This window comes from Capra hircus, chromosome 7 (assembly GCF_001704415.2).
Source record: "Capra hircus breed San Clemente chromosome 7, ASM170441v1, whole genome shotgun sequence".
In the NCBI taxonomy this organism is placed as follows: domain Eukaryota; kingdom Metazoa; phylum Chordata; class Mammalia; order Artiodactyla; family Bovidae; genus Capra; species Capra hircus.
The window spans coordinates 993,544-1,007,651 of record NC_030814.1 but is presented as its reverse complement, the minus strand read 5'-3'; the positions used below and the strand labels follow the sequence as shown (position 1 = coordinate 1,007,651).

At 39.5% G+C, this 14,108-nt stretch overlaps 1 protein-coding gene and 1 pseudogene across 1 annotated transcript in view; one reads left to right on the top strand and one right to left on the bottom strand.

Annotated features, from left to right (window-relative positions):
• TMEM232 (transmembrane protein 232) overlaps window positions 1-14,108 on the bottom strand; it is a 258,845-nt gene that overhangs the window by 221,884 nt on the left and 22,853 nt on the right. The window contains exons 3-5 of the mRNA XM_013965812.2: window positions 8,751-8,862; window positions 2,709-2,814; window positions 347-504 (exon numbers count right to left, since the gene is read on the bottom strand). Of these exons, the coding sequence (XP_013821266.2) occupies window positions 347-504; window positions 2,709-2,814; window positions 8,751-8,862 (376 nt within the window). The remainder of the gene's footprint in view (window positions 1-346; window positions 505-2,708; window positions 2,815-8,750; window positions 8,863-14,108) is intronic.
• LOC102183871 lies at window positions 3,572-4,826 on the top strand (annotated as a pseudogene).

Below are 14,108 nucleotides of genomic sequence, written 5' to 3'. Positions count from 1 at the left end.
TCCTTAAAATAGATAGAAAGCTATATACACTCAGAAATAAGTACAAACTTGATTCTTAGTTAAATGTTATTTTCTTACATAGTTGGCAAAACTCTATTTTCTCCAGCTATCTCTATTTGCATATCAGGTAATAATGTAGTATCCATATTTAGAGATTAAAATAAACTACCAAACAAGAGAATATTCTGTAATAAAACCAAATGGCCTGTTTGGAAGCTGAAACAGGTATCGTGTGGCCAGATGTAGTACATGTAACAATTAAAACACATTGGCAAAACCAATACAATATTGTAAAGTAATTAGCCTCCAATAAAAAAATACACATTGGAATCACCTTAAAACATACCTTTGCCAGCTTGATTTCAACCGAGTATAAGTATGCCTTTTGGAATGCATCACAGCAGAGTCTGTATAGAACTGATTCCGCAACAAAAAATAAGGCAGGCAGATGATCGCAATCAAAGACAGCATGGTCCAAGGAAGCATAGAGCATATTTAAAGCTTCTGAAATATTGACAAGTAGAAACATAATTTATAAATCATGCTGTTTTTCTACATGCTACAATTAAGTCTTATAATCAGTCACCAAAACCACATTGTGGCTTTAAAATATTCGCAGTCTTGGACATCCCTCCCATCGAGAGATGAGGTCTATGCCCCCTTCCCCTCGAAGCTGAGCAGGCCTTGTGACGGCTTCAACCAATAGGAAGGGCCATTCTGTGACGCTGTGTGACTTCCAAGGCTAGATCAGAAAGGGCGATTGAGTCGCCCCCTTGAGACTACAGAGGCGGGGAAGGGCGGGAGAGAGGCGAGGAAAGAGAGGCGCCCTAGGAAGGCGGTCCAGCTCTTCCAGCCAACAAAGGTAGGTCAGGGCACGTATATGTGCGTGCTGTGCTCAGTTGCTTAGTCCTGTCCAGCTGTTTGCAATCCTGTGGACTGGAGCCCGCCAGGCCCCTCTGCCCACGGGACTTTCCAGGCCAGAGCACTGGAGTGGGTTGCCGTGTCCTCCTCCAGGCTTCTTCTCGACCCAGGGATCAGACTTGCATCTCCCAGTCTCCTGTACTGGCAGGTGGGTTCTTTACCGCCAGCACCGTCACACAATGGTGGGGAAATCGGACAGAACCAGATGACAAAGAAGTGTCAACAGAAGCGCTATAAACAGAGAAGTGGAGGGAATAAGGCCAGTGGAGCTGAACAAAGACGAATGTACAATGAAGGCCCTGAGAAAGCTGCACCTCCCGTCATTGCAGCCATACTGCACTTTACTTATCGTGCTTTGCAGATACTGCAGCTTTTCTTTTCTTTTTTTTAATTGAAGGTTTTTAGTAATCCAACATCTAGCAAGCCTAGCAAGTGCCACTTTCCCAAAAGCATTCTTTTTTAATCAAGGTATGTGCATTTTTCAGACAAGCTATTGCACAGTTGATAGACCATAATGTAGTATAAATATAGCTCTTAAAAGCACCATGAAACAAAGAACTTCATGTGACTCACTTCATTGAAATATTTTATTATGGGGATCTTGAACCAAACTCACAATCTCTCCAAGAATGTACCTGTACAAAGATTTTGAGCAGCTGTTTCGAATAAAACTGAGGTTAAGTGACAAGGAAGAGCAAGTGGTTGCTGGTGAGTCAAGACTGCTTGCCTCAGTATCATTTAAAACATTTTACAGGGCCAGGCTGTGGACAGCACTGTGAGGGAAGGCCGTAAAAGCAAGTTAGATGCAGAATCATTCTTATTCTTCCTACTGCTTGAAAGCTCCCAGATAGCACTTCTGCTGCTGCTGCTGCTAAGTCGCTTCAGTCGTGTCCGACTCCGTGCAATCCCAGAGATGGCAGCCCACCAGGCTCCCCCGTCCCTGGGATTCTCCAGGCAAGAACACTGGAGTGGGTTGCCATTTCCTTCTCCAATGCATGAAAGTGAAAAGTGAAAGTAAAGTCGCTCAGTCGTGTCCTGACTCCTAGTGACCCCATGGACTGCAGCCTACCAGGCTCCTCTGCCCATGGGATTTGCCAGGCAAGAGTACTGGAGCGGGTTACCACTGCCTCCTCCACCCAGATAGCACTACAAACCCCAATTTATGTGGCGAAATACTCTCTGACCTCATCTGGATATCATTCTAAACTCATTTTAAAAGGCATACACATAAAATTTAAGTTAATGATAGAAGGAACTCTATTTCCTAAAAAGTAATGTTTCTTAATTTCTTTTTTAGATTGGTTGGAGGGCGGTTTAAAAGGCAACACAGAAATAAGAAGTGATAAATGAAAAGGTAATGAGTAAAATGGCTGTTTAAAACAAGTGAAGAAATAAATGGCCATTTGGTTAATGTTTTATGAGTAAGAGTTATAAAATGCCAAAACAAGTTTCTCTAAAGTATAATGCCTACTGTAATTGAAAATCACTAAATGACATTTTATATTACTTTTTAATTAGTTACTAATTTTGGAAAAAAGCAATAAGGACTCTGCTGAGCAAAAGTTTTTAAAACAATTTCATAATTAGAAAGTTGAGCAGCCAAATTCATAAATTCAAAATTACAAAAGGAACTTTCATAATGAAACATTGCATATATTTCAATACAAGAAAGGCAAATTTTCCTTGGCTCCTGCACAGTCTCTAAATATTACAGCTACCAAATTATGCCTTCACTGGTGATCCAAACCACTTAGAGTGACTGAGCAGAGCTCGGCCAGTGGACATACCGTCCTGGACTTCTCCTTTGCACTGAGCCAGGTACACCACTTCGGTCCATGCAGCAGGAAGGTGCACGTGCCTCCCCATCCCTAAGGTCCTGAGACCCAGTTTTCTCTGTTATTGGGAAGATAAAAGAAGCAAACAAAAATATATGGCTTTTAAATTTTAATACAGGTTTATTTTCATTGTCTACATTTTACTAATTTGTTCATACTTTATCATTTATTTTCATTGAAGTCGAGTCGACTCACAACATTCTTTCACTTTCAGGTATGCAGCCAAGTGATTCGGTTACACATATATACACCCCTTTTGTCAGACTCTTTCCTATTACAGGTTATGATGGGACACTGAGTACAGTCTCCTGTGCTCTTCAGCAAGTCCTGGCTCATCTATTTTGTATCTGGTAATGTGCATCTGCGGCCCCCATACTCTCTATGTCTCCACACCACTGTCCCCTTTGATCATATGAGATTTGCTTCCTATGTCTGCATGTCTGACTCTGTTTTGCAACTGAGTTAATTTGTGGGTTTTCTTTTTTTAGATTCCGCACATAAACGTTATTGTAAGATATTTGTCTTTCTCTGCATGACTTAGGTGATAATCTCTGCTGCTGCTAAGTCGCTTCAGTCGTGTCCGACTCTGCGCGACCCCATAGACGGCAGCCCACCAGGCTCCCCCGTCCCTGGGATTCTCCAGGCAAGAGCACTGGAGTGGGTTGCCATGTCCTTTTCCAATGCATGAAAGTGAAAAGTGAAAGTGAAGTCGCTCAGTCATGTCTGACTCTTCGAGACCCCATGGACTGCAGCCCACCAGGCTTATATCTAGGTCCAGCCATATTGCTGAAAATGGTATTCCTTCATTCCTTGTTATGGCTGAGCAACACTCCTCAAAGCAATGGAGCTGGCACCCAGGCGCCGCGGCGCTCCGCCCGGCCTCAGCGGCTACCCGATCGCCCCAGCACGGGGGCGGCGCCCTTGGCTGGGCTCTTGCTGCGGCTGCTCTGGTGTCCTTGCGTTTAGCTCTTGCCGCCGACGTCGCTCTCTCGGCTTCTCACTCAGTTCATCTCCTGCTGAGTTCGTGTATTCATACCCCGGTGACCTCTCACCAAGATCCTGGACTCTGCATTTGGATTACCTGGAAAAGTGGTGCTGGCAAGCACCATAGTAATTGAGAACATTTTGGAGCTATGTCATCTTCTCTTTTAATCATGAAAACTGCTTCCTGCTGCTATTTCAGATTTTTTATCTGGAGGCTCTGATGGGTCTTGCTGTCTTGACGGAGACACACTATTGATCATTCGTGTTGGCATGGTGTTCCCTCTTGCACTTTCTTCCTAAAAGAGGCCTTCTTGGCTACACAGTGGTTCATTGCTTTTCTTCATGGTGTCCTTTGCTCTTGTGGTAATAATTTAAAATGCTCCACCCCTTGCCCTTTAACACTATCTTATGTAGAACAGTGCTACAGATGATTGTAAACCAAAGCTCTTTCATGTCTCCAAAGAGAATGCTTATGCCATACCAACCGTGACTTTTTCATGTCTCTGCACACCTCAATCTGCCCATATACTGTGAACTTCAAAGCCCTTCTAAGAAACAGATGCAGGATGTAACCAGCACAGCAACTGCTTGAAGTTTTCTCACTTGCTTTATACCTGCGCTCTTTGGGTACCTCACTTTTTAATGACGATGCAGCATCAGAATTACTACCAGGTTACAGTAAATACTTGCCACATGATGTCCTTATGACCATGAAGTTACGCATACTATTTTCTGTGCTTTTGATGGTCCCTCTAATCCGCTTCCCTGCAAGGAAAGTTTTAATGATGTTTTTCCCCAATCTTCCACTCTCAAGGATTCACGATTCTTCAATCACCCTAGCTCGCAATATTATCACTGTTTTACTCGCAATATATGTTCCTGACATTAGGAACTCATTTGGTATAGTTGGTTCCAGTACATCAGTGTGTTTGACTTTTGTGTTCCCAGGACTCTTTTTCTCTTAAAATGAGCAGAGTGGATTTCCTCTCATGGAAAAAGGTGGGGACCTCTGTCTTGCTCATCTTTGGTATTTTGGTTGGTAATTTTAGTTTAGCACTCATTATTTTTAATTGGATTAATAACTGAAGGAAATATTTGCCCACTTTCTATGAAGAATACTTTACCTTCATATGCAAAAAAGAACTACTCTGGAAGGCACCTTGGATTACTCCTCTTTACACAGGTTAACATTTTTGTAAACATTAACAGAAAAGAAGAACAAAAAAGGAGTGGGCAGAGGAAATTAGGTGCAGCAGTTTTACTCAAAATAAGAAACAAATTCAAAATGCCCCTAAATGTGTTGAATACCTTTTGTTCATGAGTTTAATTTTTGAAATTAACAGGGTAGTTTTAATGCTTACAGAGATACCTGAGCAGAAAGTACAGAGTTCTCATGTATCCCCTCATTCCAGCACAACCACAGTTTCCCATGTTACTAACAGCTTGTTTTAGTAAGGTGCATTTGTTATACTTGATGGGCCAATATTGATATGTTATCATTAACTGAAGTTCATCCTTTGCATTAGGGCTCATTTCTGATGCAAGTATTGGCATCCTCTGATCTTTTTACTGTCTACATAAAAACCATGAGCCTTTTCTAAAGTGCTGTTTGGTGGAATTAGGCAGCATTGAACCCTTCAGACTGGCTTCTATCACTTAGCAAAATGTGTTTAAGTTTCCTCGATGACTCTTCATGGAGGAAGATAGCTTGATAGCGCTTTTTTAAACCACTGGTAATATTCCATTGTGTGGATGTACCACATTTTGGGGCTTCCCAGGTGGTGCTAATGGTAAAGAATCTGCCTGCCAATGCAGGAGATGTAAGAGACGAAGGTTTGATCCCTGGGGCCAGAAGATCCCCCGGAGGAGGGCATGGCAACCCATTCCAGTATTCTTTCCTGGAGAGTCCCTTGGACAGAGGAGCCTGGCAGGCTACAGTCCACAGTGCTGCAGAGAGCCGGACACGAATAAGCGACTTAACAATATATACACACACACACATATGTATACACACAAATATATCACATCTTCCTTATCCATTCATCTGTCAGTGGACACTTAGGTAGCTTCCATGTTTGGGCTATTGTAAATAGAGCTGCTGTGAACACTGGGGTCATATATCTTTTTGAATTAGACTTTTCGTCTTTTCCAGATACATGCCCAGGAGTGGAATTGCTAGATTATGTGGTAACTCTATTTTAAGTTTTTAAGGAAACGCCACACCGTTCTTCACAGTGGCTGCACCAATTTACATTCCTACCACCAGCGTAGGAGGGTTCATTTTCTTCCACTCTCCCTCCTGCATTTGGAGACTTTTTGATGAAGATCATTCCAACTAGCATGAAATGATACCTCATTATGGTATGGATTTGCATTTCTCTGATAATTAGTGATGTTGAACATCTTTTCATGTGCCTGTTGGTCATTAGTATGTTTTCTGTGAAGAAAAGTCTAGTTAGATCCCTGCCCGTTTTTTGATTGGGTTGTTTGGAGTTTTTTTTTTTTTTTTTTTTAATATTGAGCTTCATGAGCTGTTTGCATATTTTTGGAAATTAATCTCTTGTCAGTTATATCACTTGCAAATATTTCCTCCCAGTCTGTAAGTTATCTTTTTCATTTTATGAATGGTTTCCTTTGCTGTACAAAAGTTTTTAGGTTTGATTAGGTCCCATTTGTTTGGTTTTGTTTTTCTTTCTATTGCCTTGGGAGACTAACCTAAGAAAACACTGGTACAATTTATTTCAGAGAATGTTTTGTCTGTGTTCTCCCCTAGGGGTATTTTGGTGTCATGTCTTATAGTTAAGTCTTTCATGCCTTATATTTAAGTCTTTAAGTAATTTTGAGTTTCCTTCTATTTATGGTGTGAGGGTATATTTTAACTTTGTTAATTTACATGTGGCTGCCCAGTATTTCCAACACACTTGCTGAAAAGACTGTCCATTGTATAATTATTGCCTCCTTTGTTGAAGATTAACCGTAGGTGAGTGGATTTACTTCTGGGTTCTCTCTTCTGTTCCACTGATCCATATGTCTGTTTTGCAAATAACACACTGTTTGATTACTACAGCTTTGTAGTATTGCCTAAAGTCTGCAAGGGTCATACCTCTAGCTTTGTTCTTTTTTCCTCAGGATTACTTTGACAATTCTGGGTCTTTTGTGGTTCCATCTCAATTTCAGGATTTAGTTCTAACTCTGTGAAAAATCTCATGGGTAATTTCATAGGGATTGCATTGTATCTGTATATTGCTTGGGTAGTATGGCTATTTTACCAATACTAATTCTTCTAAACCAAAGCGTTAGACACTTTTCCATTTCTTTGAATCATCTTCAATTTCCTTTACCAATGTTTTATAGTTTTCAGCATGCAAGTCTTTAATCACCTAGGTCATGTCTATTCCTAGGGTAATTTTTTTATACACAATTTTAAATGGCTTTGCTTCTTTTCTTTTGCTTTCTCTTTCTGATATCTCCTTGTTGGTGTAAAGAAAGGTAACAGATTTCTATATATTAATCTTGTATCCTACCACCTTGCTGAATTCATTTATCCATTCTACTAGTTTTTGTGTGGTGGCTTTAAGGTTTTCTGTATAGAGCACCAGGTAATCTGCACACAATGACAGTGTTATCTCTTCTCTTCCAATTTGGATAACTTTTACTTCCTTTTCTTGTCTGATTGCAATGTCTAGAACTTCCAACACTATGCTGAATAGAAGTGGTAAGGGTGGACAACCTTGCTGTGTTCCAGACTTTAGCAATAAGGTTTTCAGTTTTTCACCACTGAGTATTACACTGACTGTGAAAGTGAAAAGCAAAAGTCACTCAGTCATGTCTGACTCTGCAACCACATGGACTGTAGCCTGCCAGGCTCCTCTGTTCACAGGGATTCTCCAGGTGAGAATATTGAAGTGGGTGGGTAGCTGTTCCCATCTCCAGAGGATCTTCCCAACCCAGGGATCAAACCCAGGTCTCCCACACAGCAGGCGGAATCTTTACTGTCTGAGCCACCAGTGGGTTATCATAAATGTCTTTTTAATATGCTAAGATATGCTCCCTCCATACCCACTTTGTTGAGAGTTTTAATCATAAATGGATGTTGAATTCTTTTTTCTAATCAACATTTTCCATGAATTTTTTTTAAAAAATTTAAATATATGGTAAACCATGAATAAAATACTGGGAAATAACTGCCACAAAAAAAGACGGCTTAATTTATTCATTTGTTTTGTGCAGTTTTTATTTCACCAGTCATTTAGTATTATTGCAAAATCATGTGTATATTATTTCTCTGTCAAAACTTAAATGGTATCTAATTAAGAAAAGGTAAAACAAAGATTTATTTTACCTTCTCTTCTGTTTTTATATTCTTTGAAAATTTGTGAATTAATGATATACTCCTAAAGAATGTATTTAGCAGGTTAGGTGAATAGTTTGTTACAGAGAAAGAACAGAGTACTCTGTGCATGTATAGTGGATGTTTAGGAGGCCTTTCTGTCCTTTTTTTTTTTTTTTTAAAGAAAATACAAGATACGTTTGTTAACATTTTTTCAGTCAAATGTAGAATTTTCATAAATAAATATTTATTTACTGGCCTGTGATATTTTGATGTGGACTCTTGGGCTACTGTCAATAGCTGTATTCCTCAATAATTTATGAATAATTTTCATCCAAAAGCCATTTGACATTGAATAATTTGGTCATAATCTTTAATTTGCATTTAGTGTTTTTAACTATGTCTAAGGGGATGACAGAGGATGAGATGGCTGGATGGCATCACTGACTCAATGGACTTGAGTCTGAGTGGAGTCCAGGAGTTGGTGATGGACAGGGAGGCCTGGTGTGCTGTGATTCATGGGGTCGCAAAGGGTTGGACACAACTGAGTGACTGAACTGAACTGAACTTATAACTAAAGAAATATGTATTCTTATTTTTTCTTTCAATATTTTAGAACATGCAATCATCCACCAACTGGAAGAGAAAGTTCACATACCAAGTAATCACACAGCCATTACCTTGCATTTGATGATGTTTTTTCTAGCTATGTCCAGTAGTTCTTCCTCCTCTTTCGGACTTTTTGTTTGATTGAATCTCAAGATGAATTCTTTTGTGATTGAAAATGGTAGCCTAAACCAAAAAAAGAAAAAAAACAGTAATTATAGCTATGACTTCCAAATTTCAATTAATCAAACTTCCAGTGGCTAAGTATTATCTATTTCCTTAAAAATTACCTTAATGAGAAAGTCTCACACACACAAAAGTCAGTAAAGTAATATATCTATGTAGATATATCTCCAGGCCTCCTAGATTAATCTTATCATACTCTTGGTTGAGAAACATAATTCTCGTGATATCAAAGAAATTTTACCCTTTGAAAAAGAAAACCCTGTATCATTGTTACCAGAAGTCATGTTGGTATATGTCTTCTTTATAGGTAAAATCCAGCATCACTTCATTATGCTGAAAACTGACTTATCTCCTCACATATTTCAGTGTTGGTTCAATGTAAACTGAAACATTATTCCCTCCAAGAAAGTGGAATCAGCCTGACTATGGCTGAAGAAAAGTTGGCAGGAGAGGAAAGAGGCATGTAGCGAGGTCAGAGAAGCAGCAATGAGCCAAATCAACTCTGGTTGAGACGGGAAGCCAAGAGGAGTGGCATAATCCAACTTATGTCTTAACTGGATCATCCCGCTGCTGTGCTGAGAGTTTGGAGTTCGGGCAGGTAGCAAGGGTGAGAGCACACACAAACTTACGTGAGAGGTAATTTGGCTTGGATCAGAATTAGAGAAAATAATCAAAGGGAAGAGTCCAGATAATGAGTATATTTTGACATTAACTCCAACCAAACTGCCCAATGAATTAGAGATAGGCATAAGAGGAAAAATAAAAAGTCATGACTGGACTGAATAACTGAAAGGACGGAACTGCTATTTGCCAAGATGGGAAAGGTTGCTGGAGGAAGAGACCTGGGGTGAGGGCAGAGAATGACTTCAGCACTGGACGTGTTTCGAGTTGACCATGGCTGTCCAAATGAAGATGCAGAGCGAGCAGTTGGACGTAGGAGTCTGAACTTGGTGGAAAGGTTCAGGCTAAATATATAAATTTTGAGTCATTAGCACATGTAAGGTACTTAAAGTCTTTTGAATGGGAAGCATCCCGTAGGTAAAGTGTAGAGAGAGTAGGCAAGTATTTTAAAGAGAAGTGAGGAAAGTTGAGGCTGTATGCAAGAGAGTGAATAAAGTGAGTATAATGATGCATCACAGAGTTTAAAACAGCATGGGATCAAAGTGATATCAGAGGAGCAGAAAATTGACAGCAGAATCAATGAGTTGCTTGTGTGATAAAATAATTGTTGGGGTCACACTATTAAAAGCACTGATCTGAGAGAATAAAACACATTTTTCAACAACTTACTATATTTATAATTTTCTGAATTAATTGCTCCGTGGGATATAGGAAAAAAACATGAATAAATGAATAAAAATCAGACTTTTGCCCCTGAGTGACTCACAGTCCTATTGGGAAGACAGATGTATGTGAAAGTAATCACAGTGTTGCACAATCACAGGATAAGCAGAGATAAAAGCATGGTGCTCCGTAAACTAGAACCAAATAGATAACCCGGTGAGGAGCAATGAAAGAAATGACAAACTCTCTAACTACCACCCTAAAATATGCGTTTGCTCAGTCAGTGAGCATTTACTATCTCTGTGTTTCAAGCACTGACCTTGGAACCAGGGTTCACGATGAAACCAACAAACAACCCTGCCCTCAAGCACATGGTAAAACAGTGGAAGCGCTGAGGCGTCAGAACTCACAAAGTCTACCAGAATTGGGCATTTGGAATGAATAACTTCATTCTTGACTTTCCGTTCTCTTGCTCTTGGAAATATGTGCTTTGATAGATATGGTAAAGGTTGGCTGAAAACTCTCAACAGTCATCTGGGATGACATGTCTTTGATCAACATGGACCTACTCTGCATGAAGAGTCCAAAATAGCTTTAATCTTCCCCTTTGTACGGAGGGGTATGGGAATAAAAATAAGATAGTCCCTTTATCCATTGTATTTTTCTAAATTTAATTAGAAATTAGATTTTTTTAAAGTGTTAACGCAACAGTGTTGTTTATAACAAACTGAACATTCAGGGGGGCCTTCCAACACTACTGTCTCCAACTCTACCCATCAGAAACAGCCAAGATCAATGCTTACAAACAAATCAAGCTATGTGAACTCTTTTTAACAAACAGAACCATGTAATTACCACTGCAGCATGTTTTTTCATTAAATTTTTCAGACATTACTCAAGTCATCTGATCCTAATACGCAGTAGTATGGATGCACACAACAATTCACAATTTCTTTGACAAATTCTCATTCCGTTCCTGCTACCTGATACTGTAATTTCTTAAAATTCTTGTACATAAGGCTGGTATTTGGTAGCTGCACACTATTCTGAGTTATCAGAATATTTTCAGTAGTTAAATATTTGATTACCACCTCTACTTGTAAGCATGTCTATATAGACATCATAAGAGAATTAAAAGGCAAAACTTCCAAATGGTAGAACATATTTTCAAGACATGTAACTGACAAAGGGCTCATATCGATAATATAACCAGAATACAAAAGGAACTCTCAAGCAATAGAAAACAGAGCTTTAAACAGATAACTGACAAGAGAAGAAATCCATAACTACGTGAGATCACAGTCAACATCGTAAAATAGGGAAACTCAGATTAAACCATCTGATTTAAGCAGATTTCCCTACCGACAACCACAGAACCACAGACACACACGAAGACAGTATCCAAGGGTTTCAAATACAAGTTAAAAATCTATTTTTTGAAATTAGATATTTATCGCACCTTTTCTATAGGCTCTGGCTCTAAGGAAAATGCATTTTTGTAATTTTATTTGTAAAGCAGAGTAAAGCCTCAGGAAGAAAATATCCAATTCAATTTCTATGCTTAGATTATACTTTTAAATAATTTTAGTTTTATCAATTATTTTTCAATATGGCTGTGGCCTGTAATGAATCATTAAAAATATGGAAAGCTAACGCTTCCCAGCTTTCTATACAGATACTGGGTACTTTAATTGGTCTCCAACAGCTCATGTCAATAAATATTTAATGGGAAATAAACACAACTATTTTGACTGTTTCTTTTCCCATTACAAATAGAGGTTGTTATACAAATGAATGCTTATTTAATGATAAGCACAACCCATGATAAGAAGCAAAAGAAAACTTGATAAAGTAAATAGGGGCATTTTAAAGGAAAATACATCTTAGTTTCATACATTCCAATTTCTTCAAAACATCAAAGAGTTTCACAAAGACAGATGTAATTGAGTGTAAGTGCGTAAGCGCAGTCCTGTGGAACAGGTCATGAGTAAGGTCATCATGCCAATTTTGACATAAAAGAAGCATGCTGAAGTCTTCAGACTGCGTGGGTATCCAATCCGAGCGATTCTTCACTTACATTATCTGTGAATTTAGGACTTTCTTTAAGCTGACAGTTCACTTGTTCAGTAAACTTTTAATGAAAGCCTCTCACATACAAGATATTTTGCTAGACACAAGAGGGCTAAGAGAACAATCAGGCCAGGCCTCAAAAGCTCACTATCCAGGAAGGAACGGAGACAAATCACGAACAGCAACATAAACATGCAACATAAAGGAGACGCCCAGGACTCCGCCCAGGACTCCTCCGCCCAGGACTCCACTCAGGAGACGCAATCCTGAGTGGAGCTCAGAAGCACAGATCATGATTCCAGTACCCCTTGCGGACATAATCTTTGCTTAATCATTTAATCTGTGTGAGCTATAGTTTCCCATCTGTGGAAACGAGGACATGACTGGTAGAAATTTGAAAAGCATTAAAGTGGAGCACATTGTCTAGTTTCTGGCACAGATTCAGCTCTGGATAACTATTAGTTATAAGAATCATGGTTTTTGGTTAAATGTTCAGAATGAGCTTCTTTGCAGAAATGGCACTTGAGCTACCTTGATGTGCGAACAGGTCCTGGAATGTGACAGAATGGAAGTTGTCTTTTCAAAATCTTGTCTACGCTTCCTCCTGGTCAGATGACCATCCAGCTAGCACCTATATTCCCAGTCTTTCTGGCAGCTGGGTATGGCCATAGAACTAAACCAGTCGGTGGTGAGCAGATACAACATAGCGAATTTCAGGTCACCTCTAACTTAAAGACAGGCCACTTTCCCTGGAATAAACCATTTTCCCCCTTCCAGTAGACTAGAAGACAAAAATGGTGCTGACTGGCTTTGATTAGCAAGATGAATACAATCATGAGATAATGAGGGTCTTGAATTTCTCATTGACCCTAAAAGCAGAGTTATCCAGTCAGCCTACACCCACTGGTTCACATGTCAGATGAAAACACTACTATCAGACTTGAGCCTCTGAAATTACAGACTTTTTTTTATAGTTACTTCAAATTTACCCTAACACAATTACAAACAAAAAAGAATGACTTGAACGTAGCATAGAGAGACAGAATGCTTAAAGTCAAGATAGGTAATGAAGATGGGAATGTCAGATTGAGACAAATATAAATGTCAGTGAATGGGACTCTGTGGTAGACTTAAACCTCCTGCATCAGTGTCTGTTCTCTTTCATGCAGTTTGACATACACATATGTCTAGGTTTCAGCCAGTAAAAATCAGTTCTGGGAAGCCTCTTGAAAACGTATACAGACGCTTCCTCTCCCCTTCCTCTATTCTGGCCGCATGAGGCACAGCTCTTATCAGAGGAGTCTCAGCAGCCACGATAGAACACGCAAGGCCCCTAAGTCATCTGCATCAGACCAGCTGGTTAAAAGGAACCTAAATTCTAGATCACCATACCAGCTCTAGACTGACAACATTCAGACAAATAAACTTCTGTCATTGTTCTTGTAGATTCTCTGAGTTGCAGTGGGTACCAATCCTATATTTTACAGAGACTTCTGAGTCTTATCTGATAAACAAGAGAATTATTCAGCAGAAGAGTGACAAGATTACAGCACTGTTTTAGGGTGACTAAACTGAAAGTCGTGAGCCTCGTGTGGTCTGGAATGAGGAGTGGCTACCAGTAAACAGTTGGGCAATTATTTCACCAATTTACATAAGAAGTCATCAAGCTCTGAACTGCAGCCTGGAAACAGTAATGAGGAAACAATAAGTGAATGTGAGGAATGAGTTGGAAGCTAAATCAAAAGGGCTCAATGACTAATGAGACGTGAGAAAAGAAATTTTGAGGGTGGACATAGAGATAATCTTAAGGCTCTGAGTCAACATGATTAGTAGTAGAGAGATGGCATCAAGACAATTAGACGGAAACATTTGGGCAAATAACCTGTGCCATT